The 27405-nt window shown below is 46.5% G+C and overlaps 1 protein-coding gene across 1 annotated transcript in view; it reads left to right on the top strand.

Annotated features, from left to right (window-relative positions):
• Positions 1–27405, top strand: part of TFR2 (transferrin receptor 2) — a 73986-nt gene that overhangs the window by 14545 nt on the left and 32036 nt on the right. The window contains exons 2-8 of the mRNA XM_077470925.1: positions 2881–2928; positions 15360–15534; positions 19563–19746; positions 22655–22795; positions 22891–23002; positions 25178–25300; positions 25382–25459. Of these exons, the coding sequence (XP_077327051.1) occupies positions 2881–2928; positions 15360–15534; positions 19563–19746; positions 22655–22795; positions 22891–23002; positions 25178–25300; positions 25382–25459 (861 nt within the window). The remainder of the gene's footprint in view (positions 1–2880; positions 2929–15359; positions 15535–19562; positions 19747–22654; positions 22796–22890; positions 23003–25177; positions 25301–25381; positions 25460–27405) is intronic.

The following is a 27405-nucleotide window of genomic DNA, read 5'->3' as shown; positions in this document are numbered from 1 at the left end:
CAGCGTTATGCCCTTCTGTCCTCTGCTGTCTGAGCGTTATGCACTCCTGACCTCTGCACTCTCAGTGTTATGCACTCCTGACCTCTGCACTCTCAGCGTTATGCACTCCTGACCTCTGCACTCTCAGCGTTATGCACTCCTGACCTCTGCACTCTCAGAGTTATGCACTCCTGACCACTGCACTCTCAGAGTTATGCACTCCTGACCTCTTCTGTCTGAGCTTTATGCACTCCTGACCTCTCATAATTATGCACTCCTGACCTCTGCGCTCTCAGCCTTATGCACTCCTGACCTCTGCACACTCAGTGTTGTGTACTCCTGACCTCTGCAGTCTGAGCGTGGGAGCCAATGGTGCCACACTGCTGTCTCATGAGGAGGGGAGTCCTGGACAACTGAGGCAGTTCTGCAACATCGCTGGATCTAGATGGGGCTCAGGTAAGTATGGGGGGGGGGGCTGAGGAGGGCTGCAGCACACAGAAGGATTTTTATCTCAATGCATAGAATGTATTAAGATAAAAAAAATCTTTTGCCTTTACAATCACTTTAATTGAACAAGCTGAAGTTAGAAGCTGATTGGCTACCATGCTCAGCTGCACCAGATTTTGCACTCTGCAGTTTTAGTAAATCAACCCCTTTCTGTTATGCACTTCTGACCCCTGCACTATATGCCTTACACACTCCTGACCCCTGCACCCTGTGCATTATCTGCTACCAATCCTGCACCATGTGTGTTAAGCACATCTGCCCTGGGCTGCACGTATGCACTTTTGAGCCCTGCTTTCTGTGCAGTATGCAATCCTGACCTCTGCACTCTGTGCGTTATGTACTTCTGATTTCTAACACTTTGAGGTTGATTCACTTAAACTGGGGAGTGCAAAATCTGGTGCAGCTCTGCATAGAAACCAATCGGCTTCCAGATTTTATTGTTATAGAAGTTAGAAGCTGATTGGCTACCATGCTCAGGTGCTGTCTCCAGTTTTAGTAAACCAACCCCTTTCTGTTATGCACTTCTGACCCCTGCACTCTGTGCCTTATGCACTTCTGTCCCCCTGCACTGAGATGAATGCACTTCTGACCCCTGCAGTTTGAGTATCATGCTCATCTGAGCTCTGCATTTTGTGTGTTATTTACTTCTGACCCATGTATCTTGTGTGTTACGCTCTCCTGACCCCTAAACACCTTCTGCGTTACACAGTCCTGACCTCTGCACTCTGCATAAATACTACTGACCTCTGAACTCTGCATAAATACTACTGACCCCTGCACTCTGCATAAATACTACTGACCCCTGCACTCTGCATAAATACAGGGCCGGTGCTACCACTAGGCAAACTAGGCAGCCGCCTAGGGCGCAATGCTGTCTAGGGGCGTCCGGGTGCTGGTTTCCCTCCAGATTTGCATGCTCTGCAGACTGCTGATGCTTCCTGTATAGCGGCGTCTTCTGTCACATGGCCAGGGTAAAGGGGGTGGAGGCAGGGGTGGAGCCAATGAGGCGCCAAAATGAGGTTCCGCCTAGGGTGTCAAAAATCCTTGCACCAGCCCTGCATAAATACTGACCTCTGAATTATGCATACATACCACTGACCCCTGCACTTTGAATAAATACTACTGACCTCGGAATTCTGCATAAATACTACTGACCCCTGCACGCTGCATAAATACTACTGACCTCTGAATTCTGCATAAATACTACTGACCCTTGCACTCTGCATAAATACTACTGACCCCTGCACTCTGCATAAATACTACTGACCCCCGCACTCTGCATAAATACTACTGACCTCTGAATTCTGCATAAATACTACTGACCCCTGCACTCTGCATAAATACTACTGACCTCTTAATTCTGCCTAAATACTACTGACCCTTGCACTCTGCATAAATACTACTGACCCCCTACACTCTGCATAAATACTACTGTCCCCTGCACTCTGCATAAATACCACTGACCCCCTGCACTCTGCATAAATACTACTGACCCCCTGCACTCTGCATAAATACTACTGACCCCCTGCACTCTGCATAAATACTACTGACCCCCTGCACTCTGCATAAATACTACTGACCCACTGCACTCTGCATAAATACTACTGACTTCTGAACTCTGCATAAATACTACTGACCCACTACACTCTGCATAAATACTACTGACCCCCTGCACTCTGCATAAATACTACTGACCCCCTGCACTCTGCATAAATACTACTGACCCACTGCTATCTGCATAAATACTACTGACCCACTGCACTCTGCATAAATACTACTGACTCCCTGCACTCTGCATAAATACTACTGACCCCCTGCACTCTGCATAAATACTACTGACTCCCTGCACTCTGCATAAATACTACTGACCCACTACACTCTGCATAAATACTACTGACCCCCTACACTCTGCATAAATACTACTGACCCACTGCACTCTGCATAAATACTACTGACCCCTGCACTCTGCATAAATACTACTGACCCCTGCACTCTGCATAAATACTACTGACTTCTGAACTCTGCATAAATACTACTGACCCACTATACTCTGCATAAATACTACTGACCCCTGCACTCTGCATAAATACAACTCGGAGTCTGTTGCTTACTCCTGGCCTCTGAAGCTTGCTGTACATATTATTGACTTTTTTTTTTTTTTACAGTACTTGTTTGACTTATTTCTTTTTATTCGTTTTCTAAAATATCGGAGTGAGATGTTGGAGGGGGACAATTTCAGGCGCTATTTTCCACGAATTGGTGTATATACTATACAGGGCGGTGTATATACAGCATATCGATTGGACGATTCTCTCGTGTCCTCGGAGTGGGCGGGCGGGCGCAGTCTGTGGTTTGGGCGGATTAATCTATTGAACTGATATCTCTCCGTCTCAGTCTGCAGGTGGAGATATGAATTCTGTCAGAGACATATTCCAAAGCGCGGTGAGTACTTTATATACTATTTTATTTCCTGTGTGGTTGTTATAGTCATTTATTTTTTTGGAATATTCTGCTTATTGCTCATGTTTGCCTTTATTCTTGGGTGGACTGTTGATGTATTTTTTTGTACACTTTTGGAGACGTGTCGACTTTGCTCATTTCCATGTGTCTTCAGTCCTCCCAAGAAGGAAAAGTTCAGCATTTTCCCTCTGATCACTCTGCGTTCCTCAGTGCTGTGACATACACTCCCCGGCCACTTTATTAGGTCCACCTTGCTAGTAGCGTGGTTGGGCCCCCTTTTGCCTTCATTCTTGGTGGCATAGATACAACAAGGTGTTGGAAACGTTCCTCGGAGATTTTGGTCCTCAGTGACATGATTCACGCAATTGCTGCAGATTTGTCGGCTGCACATCCATGATGCCAATGTGTTTGGAGGCCATTGGAGGACAGGGGCCTCATTGTCCAGTGGTGAGATGATTGGAGGACAGGGGCCTCATTGTCCAGTGGTGAGATGATTGGAGCTTGGTGACATGGTGCATTATCCTGCTGGAAGGAGCCATCAGAAGATGGGGGCACTGTAGTCATAAAGGGATGGACATGGTCAGCATCAATACTCAGGTAGACCGTGGCATTTAAAGGATGCTCAGCTGGTACTAAGGGTCACAAAATGTGCCAAGAAAATATCTCCCCACACCATTACACCACCACCACCAGCCTGAACCGGTGATACAAGGCAGGATGGATCCATGTGCCAAATTCTGACCCCACCATCTGAATTTCACAACTGAAATCCAGACCCATAAAACCAGGGTACGTTTTTCCAATCTTCTATTGTTCCACCACATCCCAAAAGTGCTCTATTGGATTGAGATCTGGTGAGTGTGGAGGCCATTGGATGAGATCTGGTGAGTGTGGAGACCATTGGATGAGATCTGGTGAGTGTGGAGGCCATTGGATGAGATCTGGTGAGTGTGGAGACCATTGGATGAGATCTGGTGAGTGTGGAGGCCATTGGATGAGATCTGGTGAGTGTGGAGACCATTGGATGAGATCTGGTGAGTGTGGAGGCCATTGGATGAGATGTGGTGAGTGTGGAGGCCATTGGATGAGATCTGGTGAGTGTGGAGGCCATTGGATGAGATCTGGTGAGTGTGGAGACCATTGGATGAGATCTGGTGAGTGTGGAGGCCATTGGATGAGATGTGGTGAGTGTGGAGGCCATTGGATGAGATCTGGTGAGTGTGGAGGCCATTGGATGAGATCTGGTGAGTGTGGAGGCCATTGGAGTACAGTGACCTCATTGTCCAGTGGTGAGATGATCGGAGCTTGGTGACATGGTGCATTAACCTGCTGGAAGGAGCCATCAGAAGATGGGGACACTGTAGTCATAAAGGGATGGACATGGTCAGCAACAATACTCAGGTAGGCTCTGGTGTATAAACGACGCTCAATTGGTACTAAGGGGCACAAAATGTGCCAAGAAAACATCCCCCACACCATTACACCACCACCATCAGCCTGAACCGGTGATACAAGGCAGGATGGATCCATGCGACAAATTCTGTTCCCACCATCTGAATGTCGCAGCTGAAATCCAGACTCCTCAGACCAGGCAACGTTTTTTCCAATCTTCTATTTTTCCACCATATCCCAAAAGTGCTCTATTGGATGAGATCTGGGGACTGTGGAGGCCATTGGAGGACAGGGACCTCATTGTCCAGTGGTGAGATGATTGGAGCTTTGTGACATGGTGCATTATCCTGCTGGAAGGAGCCATCAGAAGATGGGGGCACTGTAGTCATAAAGGGATGGACATGGTCAGCAACAATACTCAGGTAGGCCATGGCGTTTAAACGATGCTCAATTGGTACTAAGGGGCACAAAATGTGCCAAGAAAACATCCCCCACACCATTACACCACCACCATCAGCCTGAACCGGTGATACAAGGCAGGATGGATCCATGCGCCAAATTCTGACCCGACCATCTGAATTTCACAACTGAAATCCAGACCCATAAAACCAGGGTACGTTTTTCCAATCTTCTATTGTTCCGCCACATCCCAAAAGTGCTCTATTGGATTGAGATCTGGTGAGTGTGGAGGCCATTGGATGAGATCTGGTGAGTGTGGAGGCCATTGGATGAGATCTGGTGAGTGTGGAGGCCATTGGATGAGATCTGGTGAGTGTGGAGGCCATTGGATGAGGTCTGGTGAGTGTGGAGGCCATTGGATGAGATGTGGTGAGTGTGGAGGCCATTGGATGAGATCTGGTGAGTGTGGAGGCCATTGGATGAGATCTGGTGAGTGTGGAGGCCATTGGAGTACAGTGACCTCATTGTCCAGTGGTGAGATGATTGGAGCTTTGTGACACGGTGCATTATCCTGCTGGAAGGAGCCATCAGAAGATGGGGACACTGTAGTCATAAAGGGATGGACATGGTCAGCAACAATACTCAGGTAGGCTGTGGCGTATAATCCATGCTCAATTGGTATTAAGGGGCACAAAATGTGCCAAGAAAACATCCCCCACACCATTCCACCACCAGCCTGAACCGGTGATACAAGGCAGGATGGATCCATTCGCCAAATTCTGACCCCACCATCTGAATGTCGCAGCTGAAATCCAGACCCCTCAGACAAGGCAAACGTTTTTCCAATCTTCTATTGTCCAGTTTTGGTGATCCTGTGCCAACTGTAGCCTCAGTTTCCTGTTCTTAGCTGACAGGAGTGGCACCTGGTGTGGTCTTCTGCTGCTGTAGCCCATCTGCTTCAAGGTTGGATGTTCAGAGATGGTATTCTGCATACCTTGGGTGTATTGAGTGGTTATTTGGGTTACTGTTGCCTTTCTATCATCTGGAACCAGTCTGTCCATTCTCCTCTGACATCAACAAGGCATTTTCCTCTACACAACTGCCGCTCACTGGATATTTTCTCTTTTTTTCAGACCATTCTCTGTAAACCCGAGAGATGGCTGTGTGTGATAGTCCCAGAAATACTCAGACCAGCCCATCTCCTACCAACAACCATGCCACGTTCAAAGTCACTTAAACCTCCTTTCTTCCCCATTCTGATGCTCGGTTTGAACTTCAGCAAGTCGTCTTCACCACGTCCAGATGCCTAAATGCATTGAGTTGCTGTCAAGTGATTGGCTGATTAGCAATTTGTGTAACCAACCAATTGAACGGGTGTACCTTATAAATTGGCCGGGGAGTGTACATCCCGCATGTGTTTTATATTGGATCTGCTCAGCATTTCATTTTGAATTCTATGGCTGAATATATTTGGAATAAAGAAACATAATGCTTCAATCCATACAGGTCAATGCATAATGGTCAGGACCGGGACAAGGGGCGGGCAGGAGGGGCACTGTGGCATTGTGCAAGGGAGGGGTGCAAGGAAATCAGGAGGGAGGGGATTTGTATTGGAAGGGGAATTTTGGGGGGCGGCAGTGGGTACGTTTTATTCTAGGAGGGGGCTAAGTGTGCCAAGTCTGGTCATTTAGGGGGGTTTGTGTTGGAAACCAAATGGGGGGGGGGGGGTGTCAGGGGGTAAGTATTATCCTACAAGGTGGAATCTGGGGGAATAAGTGTGCTAAGCATGGTCATTTAGGGGGGTTTGTGTTGGGAGGAGAAGATGAGTACTCAGAGGAGAAATTTTAGGGGTAGAGGAATTGTGCTAAGAGGGTTTTTTTTGGGGGGGGGGGGCAATGACTTGGAAGGAGGGGGAATTTATGCTTAGGGGGTAAGAATGCAAATTAGTGCTCAGTTTTTGTTTTTTAGGGGTGGGGGGGGGGGGGAATATTTGATGAAACATAATGCTTGTATACTACCAAAAGTATTGGGACACCTGCCTTTACACGCACATGAACTTTAATGGCATCCCAGTCTTAGTCCGGAGGGTTCAATATTGAGTTGGCCCTCCCTTGGCAGCTATAACAGCTTCAACTCTTCTGGGAAGGCCGTCCACAAGGTTTAGGAGGGTGTCTATGGGAATGTTTGACTATTCTTCCAGAAGCCCATTTGTGAGGTCAGGCACTGATGTTAGATGAGAAGGTCCTGGCTCACGTTCATCCCAAAGGTGTTCTATCGGGTTGAGGTCAGGACTCTGTGCAGGCCAGTCAAGTTCCTCCACCCCAAACTCACTCATCCGTGTCTTTATGAACCTTGCTTTGTGCACTGGTCCAAATCATTTGGTGGAAGGGGGATTATTGTGTGGGGTTGTTTTTCAGGGGTTGGGCTGGTCCCCAGGCATGTACTGGCCATTGAAACTACCGGGAGTTTCCTGGTGGGCCGATGGCTCAGTGGGCCACTCTGATGAAAGGGGGCTGGTGATGGGACACTCTGATGTAAGGGGGTGCTGATGGGACACTCTGATGTAAGGGGGTCTGATGGACACTCTTATGTAAGGGGGCTGATGATGGGACACTCTGATGTAAAGGGGGTGCTGATGGGACACTCTGATGTAAGGGGGTGCTGATGGGACACTCTGATGTAAGGGGGTGCTGATGGGACACTCTTATGTAAGGGGGTGCTGATGGGACACTCTGATGTAAGGGGGTGCTGATGGGACACTCTGATGTAAGGGGGTGCTGATGGGACACTCTTATGTAAGGGGGTGCTGATGGGACACTCTTATGTAAGGGGGTGCTGATGGGACACTCTTATGTAAGGGGGCTGATGATGGGACACTCTTATGTAAGGGGGCTGATGATGGGACACTCTGATGTAAGGGGGTGCTGATGGGACACTCTGATGTAAAAGGGCTGCTGATGGGACACTCTTATGTAAGGGGGTGCTGATGGGACACTCTTATGTCAGGGGGTGCTGATGGGACACTCTTATGTAAGGGGGTGCTGATGGAACACTCTGTTATAAGGGGGCTGGTGATGGGACACTCTGATGTAAGGGGGCTGCTGATGGGACACTCTGATGTAAGAGGGCTGCTGATGGGACACTCTGATGTAAGAGGGCTGCTGATGGGACACTCTGATGTAAGGGGGCTGCTGATGGGACACTCTGATGTAAGAGGGCTGCTGATGGGACACTCTGATGTAAGGGGGCTGCTGATGGGACACTCTGATGTAAGGCGGCTGCTGATGGGACACTCTGATGTAAGAGGGCTGCTGATGGGACACTCTGATGTAAGGGGGCTGCTGATGGGACACTCTGATGTAGGGGGGCTGGTAATGACACTCTGATGTAAGGGGCTGCTGATGGGGACACTCAAAATGTAAGTGGGCTGGTCTGGATGAAGTCCAGGGCCAAGTTTCTGTCCCAGTCCAGCCCTGCTGGTCCCCTTTGTTCCAGTGAAGGGAACTCTTAAGGCGTCAGCATTCCAAGACATTTTGGACAATTCCATGCTCCCAACTTTGAAAAAAACTTTTGGGGATGGCTCCTTCCTGTTCCAACATGACTGCGCACCAGTGCACAAAGCAAGGTCCATAAAGACAGGAATGAGCGAGTTTGGGTTGAAGGATCTTGACTGGACTGCACAGAGTCCTGACCTCAACCTGATACAAGAGCTTTGGGATGAATTCGAGCGGAGACTGCGAGCCAGGGCCTTCTCACCCAACATCAGTGCCTGACCTCACAAATGCGCTTCTGGAAGAATGATCAAACATTCCCATAGACACATCTCCTAAACCTTGTGGACGGCCTTCCCAGAAGATTTGAAGCTGTTATAGCTGCAAAGAGTGGGCCAACTCAATATTGAACCCTACGGACTAAGCCTGGGATGCCATTAAAGTTCATGTGCGTGTAAAGGCAGGTGTCCCAATACTTTTGGTAATACAGTGTACGTCTTGGGTGGGGGGGGCGCAGTTTGGCATGTTCTCCTGGGCTTTAGATGACCTTGTCCCGGCACTGATGACATGGTTGTAAAAATGTAGCGATTGGGAATGTGGAGTGCACACCAAATTCACTGATTCCCCGATCTGATGTTCGGGAAAATAAGGATGTTATGATGGTTATTAAAAAAAAAAGTGAAAAATCCAGGAACGGTTCTAGGGAAGGTCTTCCACTCCCCAACAGCCAACGTATTGCCATGCGATGCGCTGCAATGCGATTTAGGAAAAATGCGCCTGCGGTTCTTTTTGTCCGATTGCTTTGTATAGGACAGCCAATGAATAGTCTGCCGTAAACGCGCCAGACCTAAAACGCACCAAAAACGCAGGCATGCAGTCATACCTGCACCGGGGTGAATATAGCCTAGCAGATCCGGAATTAGTTTTCTGAAGTCGCAGTCTGGCCGGTTTCAGGAAGCCAGTCAGCAGAATCCTGTTAAAAAAAAAAAAAGTTACAATGTAGTTTAGAATCATTCACAAAGATTAGGATGATGTCACACAAGCGATTTTGTAGCAGAAATTTGTTGCCGTTATAAAATCGCTGTCCTTAGCGTTTTTGTTGCGTAAAAAGAAAATAATTGCAGTCAATGAGTCAATTGAGTAAATTCTTAGTCTATTTTCAGAGCGATTGACTTTTTGCATCGTCTGAAGCCAGTGACACAATGACAAGCTTCCTATCTCCTCCTCGTGTCATTCAGTGCAGCGGATGATGATCCTGGCACACCAGAGAGACCTGTAACTCCATAGATAAACATTGTATCTGGCTACAGCAGAAACTAGCAGCTAGTGCTACACATCCCCACAGAAGACCCGCACGGGGATCTGAAACTGTATAGACACACATTGCATGCAGCTATAGCAGCAACATTGTAACTAACTACAAATAACCAGAGAAAACCACCAGAGAGATATGTAGCTCCATAGACAAACATTGTATGCAGCAACAGCAGCAACACTGCAATTAAGCAACACATCCCCACAGAAAACCAGCAGAGATATCTGATGCTGTATAGACATACATTGTATGCAGCTAAAGCAGCAACATTGTAACTAGCTACAAATAACCAGAGAAAGCCACCAGAGTGATCTGTAGCTCCATAGACAAACATTGTATGCAGCTACAGCAGCAACATTGTAACTAGCTACACATCCCCACAGAAAACCAGCGGAAAGATCTGACGCTGTGTAGACAAATATTACACGCAGCTATAGCAGCAACATTGTAACTAGCTACTTATCTCCACAGAAAACCAGCAGAGAGATCTGATGCTGTGTAGACAAATATTGCACACAGCTATAGCAGCAACATTGTAACTAGCCATACATCCCACAGAAAACCAGCAGAGAGATCTGATGCTGTACTGACAAACATTGTGTGCAGCTATAGCAGCAACATTGTAACTAGCTACCAATAACCAGAGAAAGCCACCAGAGAGATATGTAGCTCCATAGACAAACATTGTATGCAGCTACAGCAGCAACATTGCAACTAAGTTACACATCCCCACAGAAAACCAGCAGAAAGATCTGACGCTGTATAGACAAATATTGCACGCAGCTATAGCAGCAACATTGTAACTAGCTACATATCTCCACAGAAAACCAGCAGAGAGATCTGATGCTCTGTAGACAAATATTGCACGCAGCTATAGCAGCAACATTGTAACTAGCCATACATCCCACAGAAAACCAGCAGAGAGATCTGATGCTGTACTGACAAACATTGTGTGCAGCTATAGCAGCAACATTGTAACTAGCTACCAATAACCAGAGAAAGCCACCAGAGAGATATGTAGCTCCATAGACAAACATTGTATGCAGCTACAGCAGCAACATTGCAACTAAGCTACACATCCCCACAGAAAACCAGCAGAAAGATCTGACGCTGTATAGACAAATATTGCACGCAGCTATAGCAGCAACATTGTAACTAGCTACATATCTCCATAGAAAACCAGCAGAGAGATCTGATGCTGTGTAGACAAATATTGCACGCAGCTATAGCAGCAACATTGTAACTAGCCATACATCCCACAGAAAACCAGCAGAGAGATCTGATGCTGTACTGACAAACATTGTGTGCAGCTATAGCAGCAACATTGTAACTAGCTACAAATAACCAGAGAAAGCCACCAGAGAGATATGTAGCTCCATAGACAAACATTGTATGCAGCTACAGCAGCAACATTGCAACTAAGCTACACATCGCCACAGAAAACCAGCAGAAAGATCTGATGCTGTATAGGCAAATATTGCATGCAGCTATAGCAGCAACATTGTAATGCCTTGTACACACGGTCGGAAATTCTGATAGGAAAAGTCCGATCGGATTATGTTGTCGGAAAATCTGATCATGTGGGTGCTCCAGCGGGCTTTTTCCGTCGGAATTTGAGAGCAGTACCTAAAATTTTATCACCACAAAATCCGATCGGACTTTTTCCGATCATGTGTATAGAATTCCGACGCACAAAGTGGCACGCATGCTCAGAATAAATTTGGGGATGAAAGCTATTGGCTACTGGCCTCTACGTAGTCCTGTCGTACGTTTTGTACGTCACCTCGTTCAGAACGATCGGATTTTCTGTCAACTTTGTGTGACCGTGTGTATGCAACACAAGTTTCGGACAAAATCAGACGGATTTTGTGGTCGGAATGTCCGACCGTGTGTACAGGGCATAACAAGCTACACATCCCCAAAGAAAACCAGCAGAGAGATCTGATGCTGTATAGACAAATATTGCATGCAGCTATAGCAGCAACATTGTAAATAGCTACACATCCCCACAGAAAATCAGCAGAGAGATCTGATGTTGTACATTGTGTGCAGCTATAGCAGCAATGTTGTAACTAGCTACAAATAACCAGAGAAAGGCACCAGAGAAATATGTAGCTCCATAGACAAACATTGTATGCAGCTACAGCAGCAACATTGCAACTAACCTACACATCCCCACAAAAAAACAGCAGAGCGATCTGATCAGGGCCGTCTTTAATATTGATTGGACCCTGGGCAAAATTGTTCTTGCCCCCCCCCCCCCCCCCCAATGCAATTTCCCTTTCCACCTGCTCTGAGACATACAATAAATAGCAGCTAGACTTAAAATCAGTTTACTGTATCAGATCTGGCAGCAATTGCGATTGGTTGCCAGCAGTTACAGCATTTCATTACTGCTTACTGACTGGTTGCTAGAGGTTACAGCACACATTACAGCTCACTGATTAGTTGCTAGAGGTTACAACACATCCTCTCCTCACTGCAGGGGAGCATGATATACATATGAATGCCTCCTTTATGTACATATCAATGCCACCGGCTGAAGCTATTTACTTAGTATTGTCGCCGCTATTTACATATTAATGACGGTTATTTACATGTAAACACAGGTCTGCAGGTGAGTCATCTGTACACAACAATAGGGCAGAGCTGGGCAGCATTAGTACCACACACTTCACACTGACATATTGGGACACAGCACAGGACTAAGACTTCAAGGGACAAGGGAATTTAAACCAGGATAGTTGGCAAGTATGAGGCAGCTGTTTTGGGCCCCACAGCAATGATAGGGCCCAGGGCAGCTGCCCCTTTTGCCCTGCCTTAAAGACGGCCCTGGATCTGATGCTGTATAAACAAACATTGTATGCAGATATAGCAGCAACATTGTAACTAGCTACACATCCCCACAGAAAACCAGCAGAGAGGTCTGATTCTGTATAGATAACCATTGTCTCTGGCTATAGCAGCAACATTGTAACTAGCTATCTACACATCCTCACAAAAAAAGCAGAGATATCTGATGCTGTATACACATACATTGTATGCTGCTATAGCAGCAACATTGTAACTAGCTACAAAAAAACAGAGAAAGTCACTAGAGAGATCTGTAACTCCATATACATAAACATTGTATCTGGCTACAGAAGCAACATTGTAACTAGCTACACATCCCCAAAGGGAAACCAGCAGAGAGATTTGCATGCAGCTATAGCAGCAACATTGTAACTAGCTACAAATAACCAGAGACCAAACACAGGGCAGTTAAGAGCATCACTAGTATCAAAATCATATCTGGGAGCTCCCATTTCCGTTGAGGGTATGATCCTTGTATTCCAACTAAAAAACATCTGGGGGTTCCTATCTATGTTTGGGGTATGATCCTTGTATTCCACCCAAAATCATATCTGTGGGTTCCTATCTAATTTGGGGTATTATCCTTGTATGCTACCCGAAATTATGTCTGGGAGTTAACATTTATGTTGAGGGTACAATCTTTGTATTCAGACAATATCATATCTGGGGTTCCTATCTATCTTGGGGGTCTGATCCTTGTATTCCACCCAATATCACATCTGGGAGTTTCCATCCATATTGGGGGTATGATCCTTTTATTTCACCCAATATCATATCTGGGAATTTCCATCCATGTTGGAGGTATGATCCTTTTATTCCACCCGATATCACATATGGGGTTTCCCATCTATGTTGGGGGTATGATCCTTGTATTGCACCCAATATTATATCTGGGAGTTCCCATCTATGTTGGGCGTATGATCCTTGTATTGCACCCAATATTATATCTGGGAGTTCCCATCTATGTTGGGCGTATGATCCTTGTATTGCACCCAATATTATATCTGGGAGTTCCCATCTATGTTGGGCGTATGATCCTTGTATTCATACAATATTATATCTGGGGGTTCCCATCTATGTTGGGGGTATGTTCCCTATATTCCACCCGATATTATATCTGGAAGTTTCCATCCATGTTGGGACGATATGATTCTTGTATTCCACCCAATATCATATCTGGGGGTTCCCATCTATGTTGGGAGTATGATCCTTGTATTCCACCCAATATCATATCTGGGGGTTCCCATCTATGTTGGGAGTATGATCCTTGTATTCCACATAATATAACATCTGGGGGTTCCCATCTATGTTGGGGGTCTGATCCTTGTATTCACCCAATATCATATCTGGGGAGTCATATTTGTGTTGGGGGTATGATCCTTGTATTCACCCAATATCATATCTGGGGAGTCATATCTATGTTGGGGGTCTGATCCTTGTATTCATACAATATCATATCTGGGGGTACCCATCTATGTTGGGGGTCTGATCCTTTTATTCCACCCAATATAATATCTGGGGTTTTCCATGCATGTTGGGGGTATGATCCTTGTATTCCACCCAATATAATATCTGGGGTTCCTATCTATGTTGGGAGTATGATACGTGTATTCCACCCAATATAATATCTGGGGTTCCTATCTATGTTGGGAGTATGATACGTGTATTCCACTCAATATCATACCTTGGGGTTTCCATGTATTTTTGGGTGGGGGGGGGGGGTTATGATTTTTGTGTTCCATTCATATCTAGTGGTTTGCATGTATGTTGGGAGGTATGATCCTTGTGAGTTCAGCAGAGGCTGCCTATGGTCTCTGCTTTTGATGTAAGGGAATGATGGGGACCCCAAAGTAAGGGGGGACCCTGATAAGGACCCCAATGTAAAGGGGGATTTTGATGAGGACCCTGATACAAGGGGGGTCTTTGGTGTGGATTCTGATGTAAAGGGGGATTCTGATGGGTACCTTAAAGTAAAAGGGTACTTTAAGGGGGAAATTGTAAGTGGTACTGTAAGTGGAATTTAATGCACTTTAGCATGCCTTAAGCACACTTTAACCCCTCCCCGCCTGGCCTATTCTAATAATATGGTGGGGTGAGTGCTCTGTTATCTTTGGTGGAGTCCATATGGCATCCTCCCTCATGCATGCCCTGGGGGGCATGCTTTGGCAAGATCTGTGACCCACTGTGTCCGGAACACAGCGGAACGCTGATTGTTGTACGGGGCGGCTATGCGTGGCCTTGGTACCATGTGATTGCTGTGACCAATCACAGCGATCACATGTCAGCTGTAAACAAACAATGGCTTGTCAATCATAGTCATTGTGTACTATTGTGATCTCTGCGATTGGTCACAGTGATCACATGGTACAGGGCCATTCACAGCTATCACAGTAGTACACAATGGCACATGAATGAATGCCAATCACAAATTAAAAATGATTGCTTATACAGTGATCATCCCCAATAAAATTATAAAAATGTCATTTGGGTACAGTGTTGCATGACTGAGTAATTGTCATTCAAAGTGTGACAGCGCTGAAAACTGGCCTGGGCAGGAAAGAGGTGAAAGTGTCCGGTATTGAAGTGGTTATGGTCCCTTTAGCTCTGGGTGGAAGTGCTTGTGTTGGCATCAAAGCTCAAAGAAGAGCGGGAGTGGAAGTTCTGATCTGCAGTTACTGTTGCCTGCAGTTCTGACGTTGGAGACCTTGAAGAAAATGTGGGAGGTGCTTAGACAATGCAGCGTTCACCTGTGTGTCAGGAGGTGGAGTTGTGACACAACTGCAGACTTAAAAATTGTCACCCTTTATTTGTAAAGAGGTTGTGGAGTATGGGAGTCACTGATCTTACAGGTAACCCCCCCCCCCAGCCCTAGTAACCACTTTTGCTTTCATTTTCATTGCTGGCATAAGTTTGCGCATTTTCTTTGCTGTGACACACCTCACTATTTTGCTCTTGCCCTGCAGATGCCGTCACAGAACTCGTTTTCTATCTACCGGTCGGTGGAGGAGGATGAGGCCGAGCTACACATGGATGACTCTCCTGAGACCACAAAGAAGCCAGTTTCGAGGACCTCAAAGTTCTGGGACCTCCCAACGTGGCAGAAAATCGCCATCGCCGTCATCATCACCGCATGCATCGGTGAGAGAGACGCCACTTTAACACTTATTACCAAATGTATTTCAAACTTTTACAAAAAGTAACAAATGTTTTTTTCAAACTTGATATACACTATATCACCAAAAGTATTGGGACACCTTCCTTTACACGCACATGAACCTTATTGGAATCCCAGTCTTAGTCAGTAGGGTTCAATATTGCGTTGGCCCACCCTTTGCAGCTATAACAGCTTCAATTCTTCTGGGAAGGATGTCCACAAGGTTTAGAAGTGTGTCTATGGGAATGTTTGACCATTCTTCCAGAAGAACATTTGTGAGGTCAAGTACTGCTGTTCGACAAGAAGGCCTGGCTCGCAGTCTGCGCTCTAATTAATCCCAAAGGTGTTCTATTAGGTTGAGGTCATGTCTTTGTGCAGGCCAGTCAAGTTCCTCCACCTCAGACTCGCTCATCCATGTCTTTATGGACCTTGCTTTGTGCACTGGTGCGCAGTCATGTTGGAACAGGAAGGGGCCATCCCCAAACTGTTCCCACAAAGTTGGGAGCATGAAATTGGGGTTGGGCTTGGCCCCTTAGTTCCAGTGAAGGGAACCCTTAAGGTGTCAGCACACCAAGACATTGTGGACAATTTCATGTTCCCAACTATGAAGGAACAGTTTGGGGTTGTCCCCTCCCTATTCCAACATGACTGCGCACCAGTGCACAAAGCAAGGTCCATAAAGACATGGATGAGGGAGTTTTGGGTAGAGGAACTTGACTGGCATTCCTAGAGTTCCTGATCTCAACCTGATAGAACACCTTTGGGATGAATTAAAGTGGAGACTGCGAGCCAGGGCCTTCTCATTCAAGATCAGTGCCTGACCTTGCAAACATTCCCATAGACACATCTCCTAAACCTTATGGATGGCCTTCCCAGAAGAGTTGAAGCTGTTATAGCTGCAAAGGATGGGCCAACTCAATATTCAACCCTACAGACTAATGCCCCGTACAGATGATTGGACATTCCGACAACAAAATCCATCTGATTTTTTCCGACGGATGTTGGCTCAAACTTGTCTTGCATACACACGGTCACACAAAGTTGGTCGGAAATTCTGAACGTCAAGAAAGCCGAGAAAAATGAAGTTCAATAGCCAGTGCTGCTCTTCTGCTTGATTCCGAGCAAACGTGGCACTTTGTGCGTCTGAATTGTCTACACACGATCGGAATTTATGCGAACGGATTTTGTTGTGGAAAATTTTTAGATCCAGCTCTCAACCAGCTCCGATCGCACATTTTCTGTCGGAAAGTCCGATCTTGTGTACAGGGCATTAGAATGGGATGACATTAAAGTGTGCGTGTAAAGGCACGTGTCCCAATACTTTTGACAATATAGTGTAATATAAAAAGGGAAGGGAACTTTCTGTCTCCTGCCAGCAGCACTGGAAGGTTCTTTACATGCTCAGAGTTCAGTGATACATTCTCCTCCCATATATATTCTTCTCTCCCTCTGATCTTTATCTTCTTCTGCTGGGCCAAGGCGTATGAAGAAGAGGTGGCCATCTTGGGTGCTTTAGCTAGAGTTGCACCCTCATCCCTTTAAACCTGAACACATATGAATTACACAGGTTCTGAAGGCTAATTTAATGCAGATAAAGTAACAAATGGGTTTAATTACCTGCTTAATCAGCCTCAGAACCTGTGTAATTAATACATGTTCGGGTTTAAAGGGATGAGGTGGCAACCCTAGCTTTAGCAGGAAGGGAGTGCAAAAGGGCAGGACCTGCAACCATGAGAGCAATTTCTACCGCACTCTTCTAAAATTTTGAGGCTAACCTCTCAGTTGTTATTCTACACCTCTGGTTTTGCTTCTTCCTTCCCAAGTTACTGACCCAAAATAAGTAGGCAGATCAGAAGTTGGCTTTGTGCCATGCTGCATGTTTGTGATACAAGGAGGAACCTAGCCAGGTATCAACTTAACACTCAGGCAACCAGCAACCACTGAATGTGTATATTAGGTATGGCTTTGCAGCTGTAGATCCCTGGTGTCCAACCTGAGGCCTGAGGGTATATTATGTGCGGCCCTCCGACCTCATCAGTCTCTAATGGGAACTACTAGCCTTGTCTCTACTAGCCTTGTCTCTACTAGCCTTGTCTCTATTAGCCTCGTGGAACATGTTCCCAGTTTCGTACTGTTTTCTGCGCCATATCCCCAGCCAACAATGTATCCTGTCCTCACTCTCTGACCTTCATTTCCTCTATTAGGTCTGCAGTTTCTAATAGTCCTCTCAAGCTTTACATACACTCACCGGTCACTTTATTAGGTCCACCTTGCTAGGACCGGGTTGGACCCCCTTTTGCCTTCATTCTTGGTGGCATAGATTCAAAAAGGTGTTGGAAACGTTCCTCAGAGATTTTTCTCCATAGTGACGCAGTTTCTGCAGATTTGTCGGCTCCATGATGACAATCTCCCTTTCCCATCACATCCCAAAGGTGGTCTATTGGATGAGATCTGGTGAGTGAGGAGGCCATTGGATTACAGTGACCTCATTGTCCAGTGGTGGGATAATTGGAGCTTTGTGACATGGTGCATTATCCTGCTGGAAGGAGCCATCAGAAGATGGGGACACTCTAGTCATAAAGGGATGGACATGGTCAACAACAATACTCAGGTAGGCCGTGGCATTTAAACCATGCTCAATTGGTACTAAGGGGCCCAAAGTGTGCCAAGAAAATATCCCCACACCATTCCACCACCAGCCTGAACCGGTGACAAGGCAGGGTGGATCCATGTGCCAAATTCTAACCCGACCATCTGAATGTCGCAGCTGAAATCGAGACACCTCAGACCAGGCAACGCTTTTTTCAATCTTCTATTTTTCCACCATATCCCAAACGTGCTCTATTGGATTGAGATGTGGTGAGTGCGGAGGCCATTGGAGTACAGTGACCTCATTGTCCAGTGGTGAGATGATTGGAGCTTTGTGACATGGTGCATTATCCTGCTGGAAGGAGCCATCAGAAGATGGTTACAATGTAGTCATAAGAGGATATACATGGTCAGCAACAATACTCAGGTAGGCCGTGGTGTTTAAACAATGCTCAGTTGGTACTAAGGGGGCCAAAGTGTGCCAAGAATATATCCCCCCACACCATTACACCACCAGCCTGAACTGGTGATACAAGGCAGGATGGATCCATGCTTTCATGTTGTTTACACCAAATTCTGACCCTTCCCTCTGAATGTCGCAGCTGAAATTGAGACTCCTCAGACCAGGCAACCTTTTTCCAACCTTCTATTGTGCAATTGTAGCCTCGGTTTCCTGTTTTTAGCTGACAGGAGTGGCACCCGGTGGGGTCTTCTGCTGCAGTAGACCATCTTCTTCAAGGTTCTAGTGTTGTGTGTTCAGAGATGGTATTCGGCATACCTTGAGTGTAATGAGTGGTTATTTGAGTTACTGTTGCCTTTCTATCATCTAGAACCATCAGAACCATAGAATCTGCCCATTCTCCTCTAATCTCTGACATCAACAAGGCATTTTCCTCCACACAACTGCCACTCACTGGATATTTTCTCTTTTCCCCCCACCATTCTCTGTAAACCCAAGAGATGGTTGTTGTGTGTGAAAATCACAGAAATACTCAGACCAGCCCGTCTGGTACCAACAACCACGTGACGTTCAAAGTCACCTAAATCCCTCTTTCTTCCCCATTCTGATGCTCGGGTTGAACTTCAACAAGTCGTCTTTACCATATCTAGATGCCTAAATGCATCGAGTTGCTGCCGTGTGATTGGCTGATTAGCAATTTGTGTTACCAAGCCATTGACCAAAGTGGCTGGTGAGTGTATATTGAACAATACGTGCAAACTTTTGGTGATGTTCATAAGTTGACAACCACTGCTGTAGATAACGAAGTGAAGACAGGGGGGGAAAGGTTTTGGGGCCCCTAGAGAAGTGACTGCACAAGTTACTTGTAAGCACAACATACAAAAGAGACAAAGTAAAAATATACAAATATAATTATAGAGAGGAGGCAGAACATAAGACGTCTCTCCATTATCTTCCCACCAGCCTTTATCTTCGGATTCCTGGCCACACGCAGACCATGTGCGGCATGTATGAGTAACGGCGCAGACAATGAAATGGTGTCTGATGACTTCCTAGAGCAGGAAACACCAACAATGGATTGGACGGAGGTGAAGGATTTATTCAATAAGTTCCTAAAGGATGGAGAACAGATTGAGAGCACAATAAGGTAATGCAGTGCAACCCAAACCTTCTGTGAGCTATAAGTCTGTCCAGGCATGTACTGGCCATTGGGACTACCGGGAGTTTCCCGGTGGGCCGATGGCTCAGTGGGCCACTCTGATGTAAGGGGGTGCTGATGGGACACTCTGATGTAAGGGGGCTGGTAATGGTACCCTCTGATGTAAGGGGTGCTGATGGGACACTCTGATGTAAGGGGGCTGGTAATGGTACCCTCTGATGTAAGGGGTGCTGATGGGACACTCTTTTGTAAGGGGGCTGGTGATGGGACACTCTGGATGAAGTCCAGGGCCAAATTTCTATCCCAGTCCAGCCCTGAGTCTGCCCTCCCCCCCTGCTGAATGACAGAGCTATGAGTGTTCTGTTCCAAAAGCCACTTTATGCACTGACCTACACTATATCGTCAAAAGTATTGGGGCACCTGCCTTTACACACGTGAACTTTAATAGCAGTCTTAGTCCGTAGGGTTCAATATTGAGTTGGCTCAACCTTTGCAGCTCACAAATGCTCTTCATAACAGCTTCAACTCTTCTGGGAAGGCCGTCCACAAGGTTTAGGAGTGTGACTGTCTATGGGAATGTTTGACCATTCTTCCAGAAGAGCATTTGTGAGGTCAGGCACTGATGTTAGATGAGAAGGCCTGGCTCACGTTCATCCCAAAGGTGTTCTATCGGGTTGAGATCAGGACTCTGTACAGGCCAGTCAAGTTCCTCAACCCCAAACTCGCTCATCCATGTCTTTCTGGACCTTGCTTTGTGAACGGGTCCAAATCATTTGGTGGAGGGGGGGATGATGGTGTGGGGTTGTTATTCAGGGGTTGGGCTTGGCCCCTAAGTTCCCACAAAGTTGGGAGCATGAAATTGTCCAAAATGTCTCGGTATGCTGACGCCTTAAGAGTTGCCTTCACTGGGAACTCCCTGGGAGCTCCCAGTGAAGGCAACTCTTAAGGAGCCAGCATACCGAGACATTTTGGACATTTTGAACTCCCTGGAAGTTCCCAGTGAAGGAAACTCTTAAGGCGTCCGCATACCAAGACATTTTGGACAATTTCATGCTCCCAACTTTGTGGGAACAGTTTGGAAATGGCCCCTTCCTGTTCCAACATGACTGCACACCAGTGCACAAAGCAAGGTCCATAAAGATTTGGATGAGCGAGTTTGGGGTGGAGGAACTTGACTGGCCTGTACAGAGTCCTGACCTCAACCTGATAGAACACCTTTGGGATGAATTAGAGTGGAGACTGTGAGCCAGGTCTTCTAGTCCTCATCAGTGCCTGACCTCACAAATGCTCTTCTGGAAGAATGGTCAAACATTCCCATAGACACACTCCTAAACCTTGTGGACGGCCTTCCCAGAAGAGTTGAAGCTGTTCCAGGTGCAAAGGGTGGGCCAACTCAATATTGAACCCTACGGACTAAGACTGGGATGCCATTAAAGTTCATGTGCGTGTAAAGGCAGACGTACCAATACTTTTGACAATATAGTGTACCTCCATAGTCTGACCATATGGTCACCTGCTCACTCCACACCATCCACAGGAAGTTTAACTACTCAACAGAACACAAATGTTGTACACTACACAATTTTACCTCAGATAGGTACAGTACAGAGGATAGTCTTTCCAGTCTACTGAAGAGTAAGATCATGAAAATACTCCTAAGCCCTGTCTCCATAAGGAACTAATGCTAGCTGAGAGAACATGGAAGAAACAGGGATGGTCTAGCTTGGACTGAAGTAACTAGTGCTAAACAGGAGGGGGTGATACCAAATCACTTAAGGAAATAATGTGTAGTGACCCTAAACCACCACCAGATGTCAGTATACACCAGAACTATGGTGTTTCAGTACAACAGAAATACATATATAGTATCTCACAAAAGTGAGTACACCGCTCACATTTTTGTAAATATTTCATTCTATCTTTTCATGTGACAACACTGAAGTAATGACACTTGTCTACAATGTAAAGTACCCTCCCCCTCTTCAACCTCTGCAGCAATGCTGACAGCACTCATACGTCTATTTCCCAAAGACAACCTCTGGATATGACGCTGAGCACGTGATCTCAACTTCTTTGGTTGACCATGACGAGGCCTGTTCTGAGTGGAACCTGTCCTGTTATACCGCTGTATGGTCTTGGCCACCATGCTGCAGATCAGTTTCAGGGTCTTGGCAATCTTCTTATAGTCTAGCCCAGTGATGGCGAACCTTGGCACCCCAGATGTTTTGGAACTACATGTCCCATGATGCTCGTGCCCTCTGCAGAGCAGTTGAGCATCATGGGAAATGTAGTTCCAAAACATCTGGGGTGCCAAGGTTCGCCATCACTGGCCTAGGCCATCTTTATGTAGAGAAACAATTCTTTTTTTTACAGATTCTCAGAGAGTTCTTTGCCATGAGGTGTCATGTTGAACTTCCAGTGACCAGTATGAGAGAGTGAGAGCGATAACACCAAATTTAACACACCTGCTCCCCATTCACATCTGAGACCTTGTAACACTAATGAGTCACATGACACCGGGGAGGGAAAATGGCAAATTGGGTCAATTTGGACATTTTCTCTTAGGGGTGTACTCACTTATGTTGCCAGCGGTTTAGACATCTATGGCTGTGTGTTGAGTTATTTTGAGGGGATAGCAAATTTACACTGTTATACAAGCTGTACACTCACTACTTTACATTGTAACCAAGTGTCATTTCTTCAGTGTTGTCACATGAAAAGATAGAAGAAAATATTTACAACGTGGGGGGTGTACTTACTTCTGTGAGATACTGTAGGTGGAACAATGAGTCCCCTAGAGGGCGACAAAGACAGAAAGTGGCCATGAGTCGGTCCCCCGACTATGAATTGACATTGGACTGTTCAGTGTAATATATTTCTATTGTGTTTTACTCAGGAGGTTCTCGAGGAGTCCTCATCCATCCGGATCCTCGGAAAACCAGAAATTGGCGGATGAGATCCTCCAGCAGTTCCGGACTTACACTCTTGACCACACCTGGGTGGAGAGCCACTACGCCAAGTTACAGTTTCCGGACAGGTAATTCTATGCACCCCTGGTGACCCCACCGGATGGTGACCCCACCGGATGGTGACCCCACCTCCGTTCATCACATGTCTCTGCTTTCCCCATAGGACTCGCCCCAATACACTGCAGATCATTGGTGCTGGCAATACAATTATTGAGGCCTTTCCATTTAAAGACCAGGAGGTGTACTGCCCATACAGCGCTGTGGGGACTGCTAAGGTGAATGCAGCTAAGTAACAATAGGGGGGTATTGATAAAAAAAAAATTCATAGCCATTCGTTCAGTGAATCTTCATGTATTGCACATCTGGGACTGGTCTCTATATCGTACATCACCCACCAGGGACTGGTCTCTGTATCATACATCACCCACCAGGGACTGGTCTCTGTATCATACATCACCCACCAGGGACTGGTCTCTGTATCATACATCACCCACCCGGGACTGGTCTCTGTATCATACATCACCCACCAGGGACTGGTCTCTGTATCATACATCACCCACCCGGGACTGGTCTCTGTATCATACATCACCCACCCGGGACTGGTCTCTGTATCATACATCACCCACCCGGGACTGGTCTCTATATCGCACTTCACCCACCAGGGACTGGTCTCTGTATCGCACATCACCCACCAGGGACTGGTCTCTGTATCGCACATCACCCACCAGGGACTGGTCTCTGTATCATACATCACCCACCAGGGACTGGTCTCTGTATCATACATCACCCACCCGGGACTGGTCTCTGTATCATACATCACCCACCCGGGACTGGTCTCTATATCGCACTTCACCCACCAGGGACTGGTCTCTGTATCGCACATCACCCTCCAGGGACTGGTCTCTGTATCGCACATTACCCACCTGGGACTGGTCTCTATATCGCACTTCACCCACCGGGGACTGGTCTCTGTATCATACATCACCCACCAGGGACTGGTCTCTGTATGACACATCACCCACCCGGGACTGGTCTCTATATCGCACATAACCCACCGGGGACTGGTCTCTGTATCATACATCACCCACCAGGGACTGGTCTCTGTATGACACATCACCCACCCGGGACTGGTCTCTGTATGACACATCACCCACCCGGGACTGGTCTCTGTATGACACATCACCCACCCGGGACTGGTCTCTATATCGCACTTCACCCACCAGGGACTGGTCTCTATATTGCACATCACCCACCCGGGACTGGTCTCTATATCGCACATTGCCCACCCGGGACTGGTCTCTATATCGCACATTACCCACCCGGGACTGGTCTCTATATTGCACATCACCCACCCGGGACTGGTCTCTATATTGCACATCACCCACCAGGGACTGGTCTCTATATTGCACATCACCCACCCGGGACTGGTCTATATATTGCACATCACCCACCTGGCACTGGTCTCTCTATCGCACATCACCCACCAGGGACTGATCTCTGTATTGCACATCACCCATCCGGGACTGGTCTCTATATCACACATCACCCACCAGGGACTGATCTCTGTATTGAAAATCACCCACCATGGACTGGTCTCTATATCGCACATCACCCACCAGGTACTGGTCTCTATATCGCACTTAACCCACCAGGTACTGGTCTCTGTATTGCACATCACCCACCCGGGACTGGTCTCTATATCGCACATCACCCACCCAGTACTGGTCTCTATATCGCACTTCACCCACCAGGGACTGATCTCTGTATTGTCCATCACCCACCAGGGACTGGTCTCTGTATTGCACATCACCCACCAGGGACTGATCTCTGTATTGCCCATCACCCACCAGGGACTGTTCTCTATATCGCACATCACCCACCCGGGACTGGTCACTGTATTGTACATTACCCACCAGGGACTGGTCTCTATATCGCACATCACCCACCAGGGACTGGTCTCTATATCGCACATCACCCACCAGGGACTGGTCTCTGTATTGCCCATCACCCACCTCACCTATCTACTCGCTCAGGGCACCCTATTATATAGAGTCCTACACCAAGATGGTTACCAGAGGTCATCAGACGTTTCATCGTCCAATGAGGCAGCTGCAACCTCTCTGACTACTACAGAGCCTCTCAAGGAACAATTTTCCTCCAGAGATTCTTCTCCTGTGGCACAGCACCCCCTTCTGGATGGAGGACGAGTTACACCTGCCTGCAGGTCTCCTGGTCCCTGTATTCCATACTGTCGCTGTAACAGGCTCCACTACTGTGCACTGCGACCAAGGACTGGTCACTGCATTGTACTGTATATAAGCCATGAAGGACCTAGCTCCATATTATACACCGGTCCTTACAGTATATCTTCTGAGTTTACACCAACCATACGTCTGTCTCTACACACACACCACACTGTGTATTATACACGTTTCTCTGTATACCTCCAGGCGGGGCTGGTGTACGTAAACTATGGGGAGAAGGAGGACTACAAGACCCTGAGGAACTGGGGAGTGAACGTCTCCGACAACCTGGTGATCGTGAGGACCGGCTCTATTACCTTCGCGGAGAAGGTGAGCGGTTTGTGTTCCTGAAGATCCACAAAAAATATTCACGGCGTGCACACGTTGATTTCTCCTCATTGTCGCTTTTAGGTGTACAACGCGGAGCGGGCCGGAGCCGTGGGGGTCCTGATATTCACAGACATGCTTGACACTGCAGTATATGGACATGTGAGTGCCACAATTTGACGTATATTTTATCGCCTACATTTTGTTCTGTGTGAATGGGCCAAAAAAACGAATAAAAAAAATAATGGTATTGCGCTATTTTTTTGCACTGCATGTTCACAGTAGTGCAATGAAAGTAGTATAAATAAACATAAAAATAGGAATATTAAAAATAAAGTCCATATTCAAAAAATAAAATAAAAAAATCTGTTGCGCTAATAAATATACAATGACCAAATAAGAGAGCAACTGAGACGATATTGCTGGATACAATAGCAAAACATAAAATAGAAGGTGCAGCGCTTAAGATAATAAGTAAACAATAAAGTCCATCTATAATAAAAAAATGGAGAAAACTATCGAATCACAGATCCTCATCCAGAACCAGATAGAGCGGATAGAATAGCCACCAGCAGCACGCAAATCAACTGACCCTTACCATCAGTGTGCACCAGTGATTCTCAACCCTAGGGTTCCTCCAGAGGTTGCTAGAGGTTCCTTCAGCATTGGGCAATTTCCGCCTCTCAGATAAGTTCCCACTGATGCCATTGATCTTTTTAGCTATCTGTAAGGAGGGAATTCTTCCCAATGACCACAAGTGTAAGGATCATTCTTCCCACCGATCATCAAACTAAGGTATCATGAGTTGTAAATTTCTAATTTTTCGCAGGGGTTCCCTGAGACCGGAGAACTATTTCAAGGGTTCCTCTGTGTTGAAAAGGTTGAGAAAGGCTGTTTTAGAGAATCGAAGCAGCTTTAAGGGTTCCTTTGACCTGTGTGGAGAGGAATAGGCGAGAGCAGTGATGGCGAACCTTGGCACCCCAGATGTTTTGGAACTACAATTGCCATGATGCTCTTGCAGTCTACAGTGTAGTCGAGGATCATGGGAAACGTAGTTCCAAAACATCTGGGGCACCAAGGTTCGCCATCACTGCTCTCGCCTATTCCTCTCCACACAGGTCAAAGGAACCCCAAAAGCTGCTTCGATTCTCTAAAACAGCCTTTCTCAACCTTTTCAACACAGAGGAACCCTTGAAATAGTTCTCCGGTCTCGAGGAACCCCTGCGAAAAATTTATAAATCTCATAAACTCATGACACATTAGTGTGGTGGTCAGTGGGAGGAATGGTCCTCACACGTGTGGTCATTGGGAAGAATATTCTCCTTAAAGATAGCTAAAAAGATCAATGGTGTCGGTGGGAACTTATCTGAGAGGCAGAAATTGCCCAATTCTGAAGGAACCCCTAGCAACCTCTGGAGGAAGCCTAGGGTTCCACGGAAACCCTGGTTGAGAATCACTGGTCGAAAACTTCACTGGATAACTCCAGCATCCGCGTGAATGTACAAAAAACAGAAAGGCTCATTGCGCAGACATCCAGATAAAAGATTTATTGAATATAAAAACTGGTGCACTCACATAATCGGAAGAACCGCCAAGCATGTAGAATCAAACAGTGTTTCAAACCGACAAGATGGCCGCCGTTTCTCTGGTCAGTGTCCCGCGTCACACGTCCTTAGCTCCACTCCATATTCAAAAAACGTCTGTGTTAAAAAAATTCATAAATCAAAATCCATTGTGAAAAACTGGTGCAACTCTCCATACAAAGACTTAAAATTAACAAGAATCCTTCACCAAAGTGATCAAGTGCCATTTCCACACCCTTATAGAATAAGGCTCACCAGACTGTATGCAATTCGGTTGCATATGCAATAAATCTTGCTTCAAGCAGGTGATACTCCAATGCTCCGCTCAGATCTATCCAACCTGAAAATAGATGATAGTTCTTTCTGAATCTCAAAACCAGGAGACAACGTCTTTAAAATATATCTTCTGCCAATGGGGCTACTACTTTCATGACCATGGCTGCCTCTAGTTAGGTCCTGGTGACGTGACTCGACCTCCTGATGAGATTCTGGGAAAGCTGAAGATCTAAAACTTTGTGCGAATGT

The sequence above is a fragment of the Lithobates pipiens genome, unplaced genomic scaffold, assembly GCF_037356315.1.
Source record: "Lithobates pipiens isolate NorthernLeopardFrog02 unplaced genomic scaffold, aLitPip1_a1.2 Scaffold_8, whole genome shotgun sequence".
Classification (NCBI taxonomy): Eukaryota; Metazoa; Chordata; class Amphibia; order Anura; family Ranidae; genus Lithobates; species Lithobates pipiens.
This window is presented reverse-complemented; position numbering and strand designations above follow the sequence as displayed.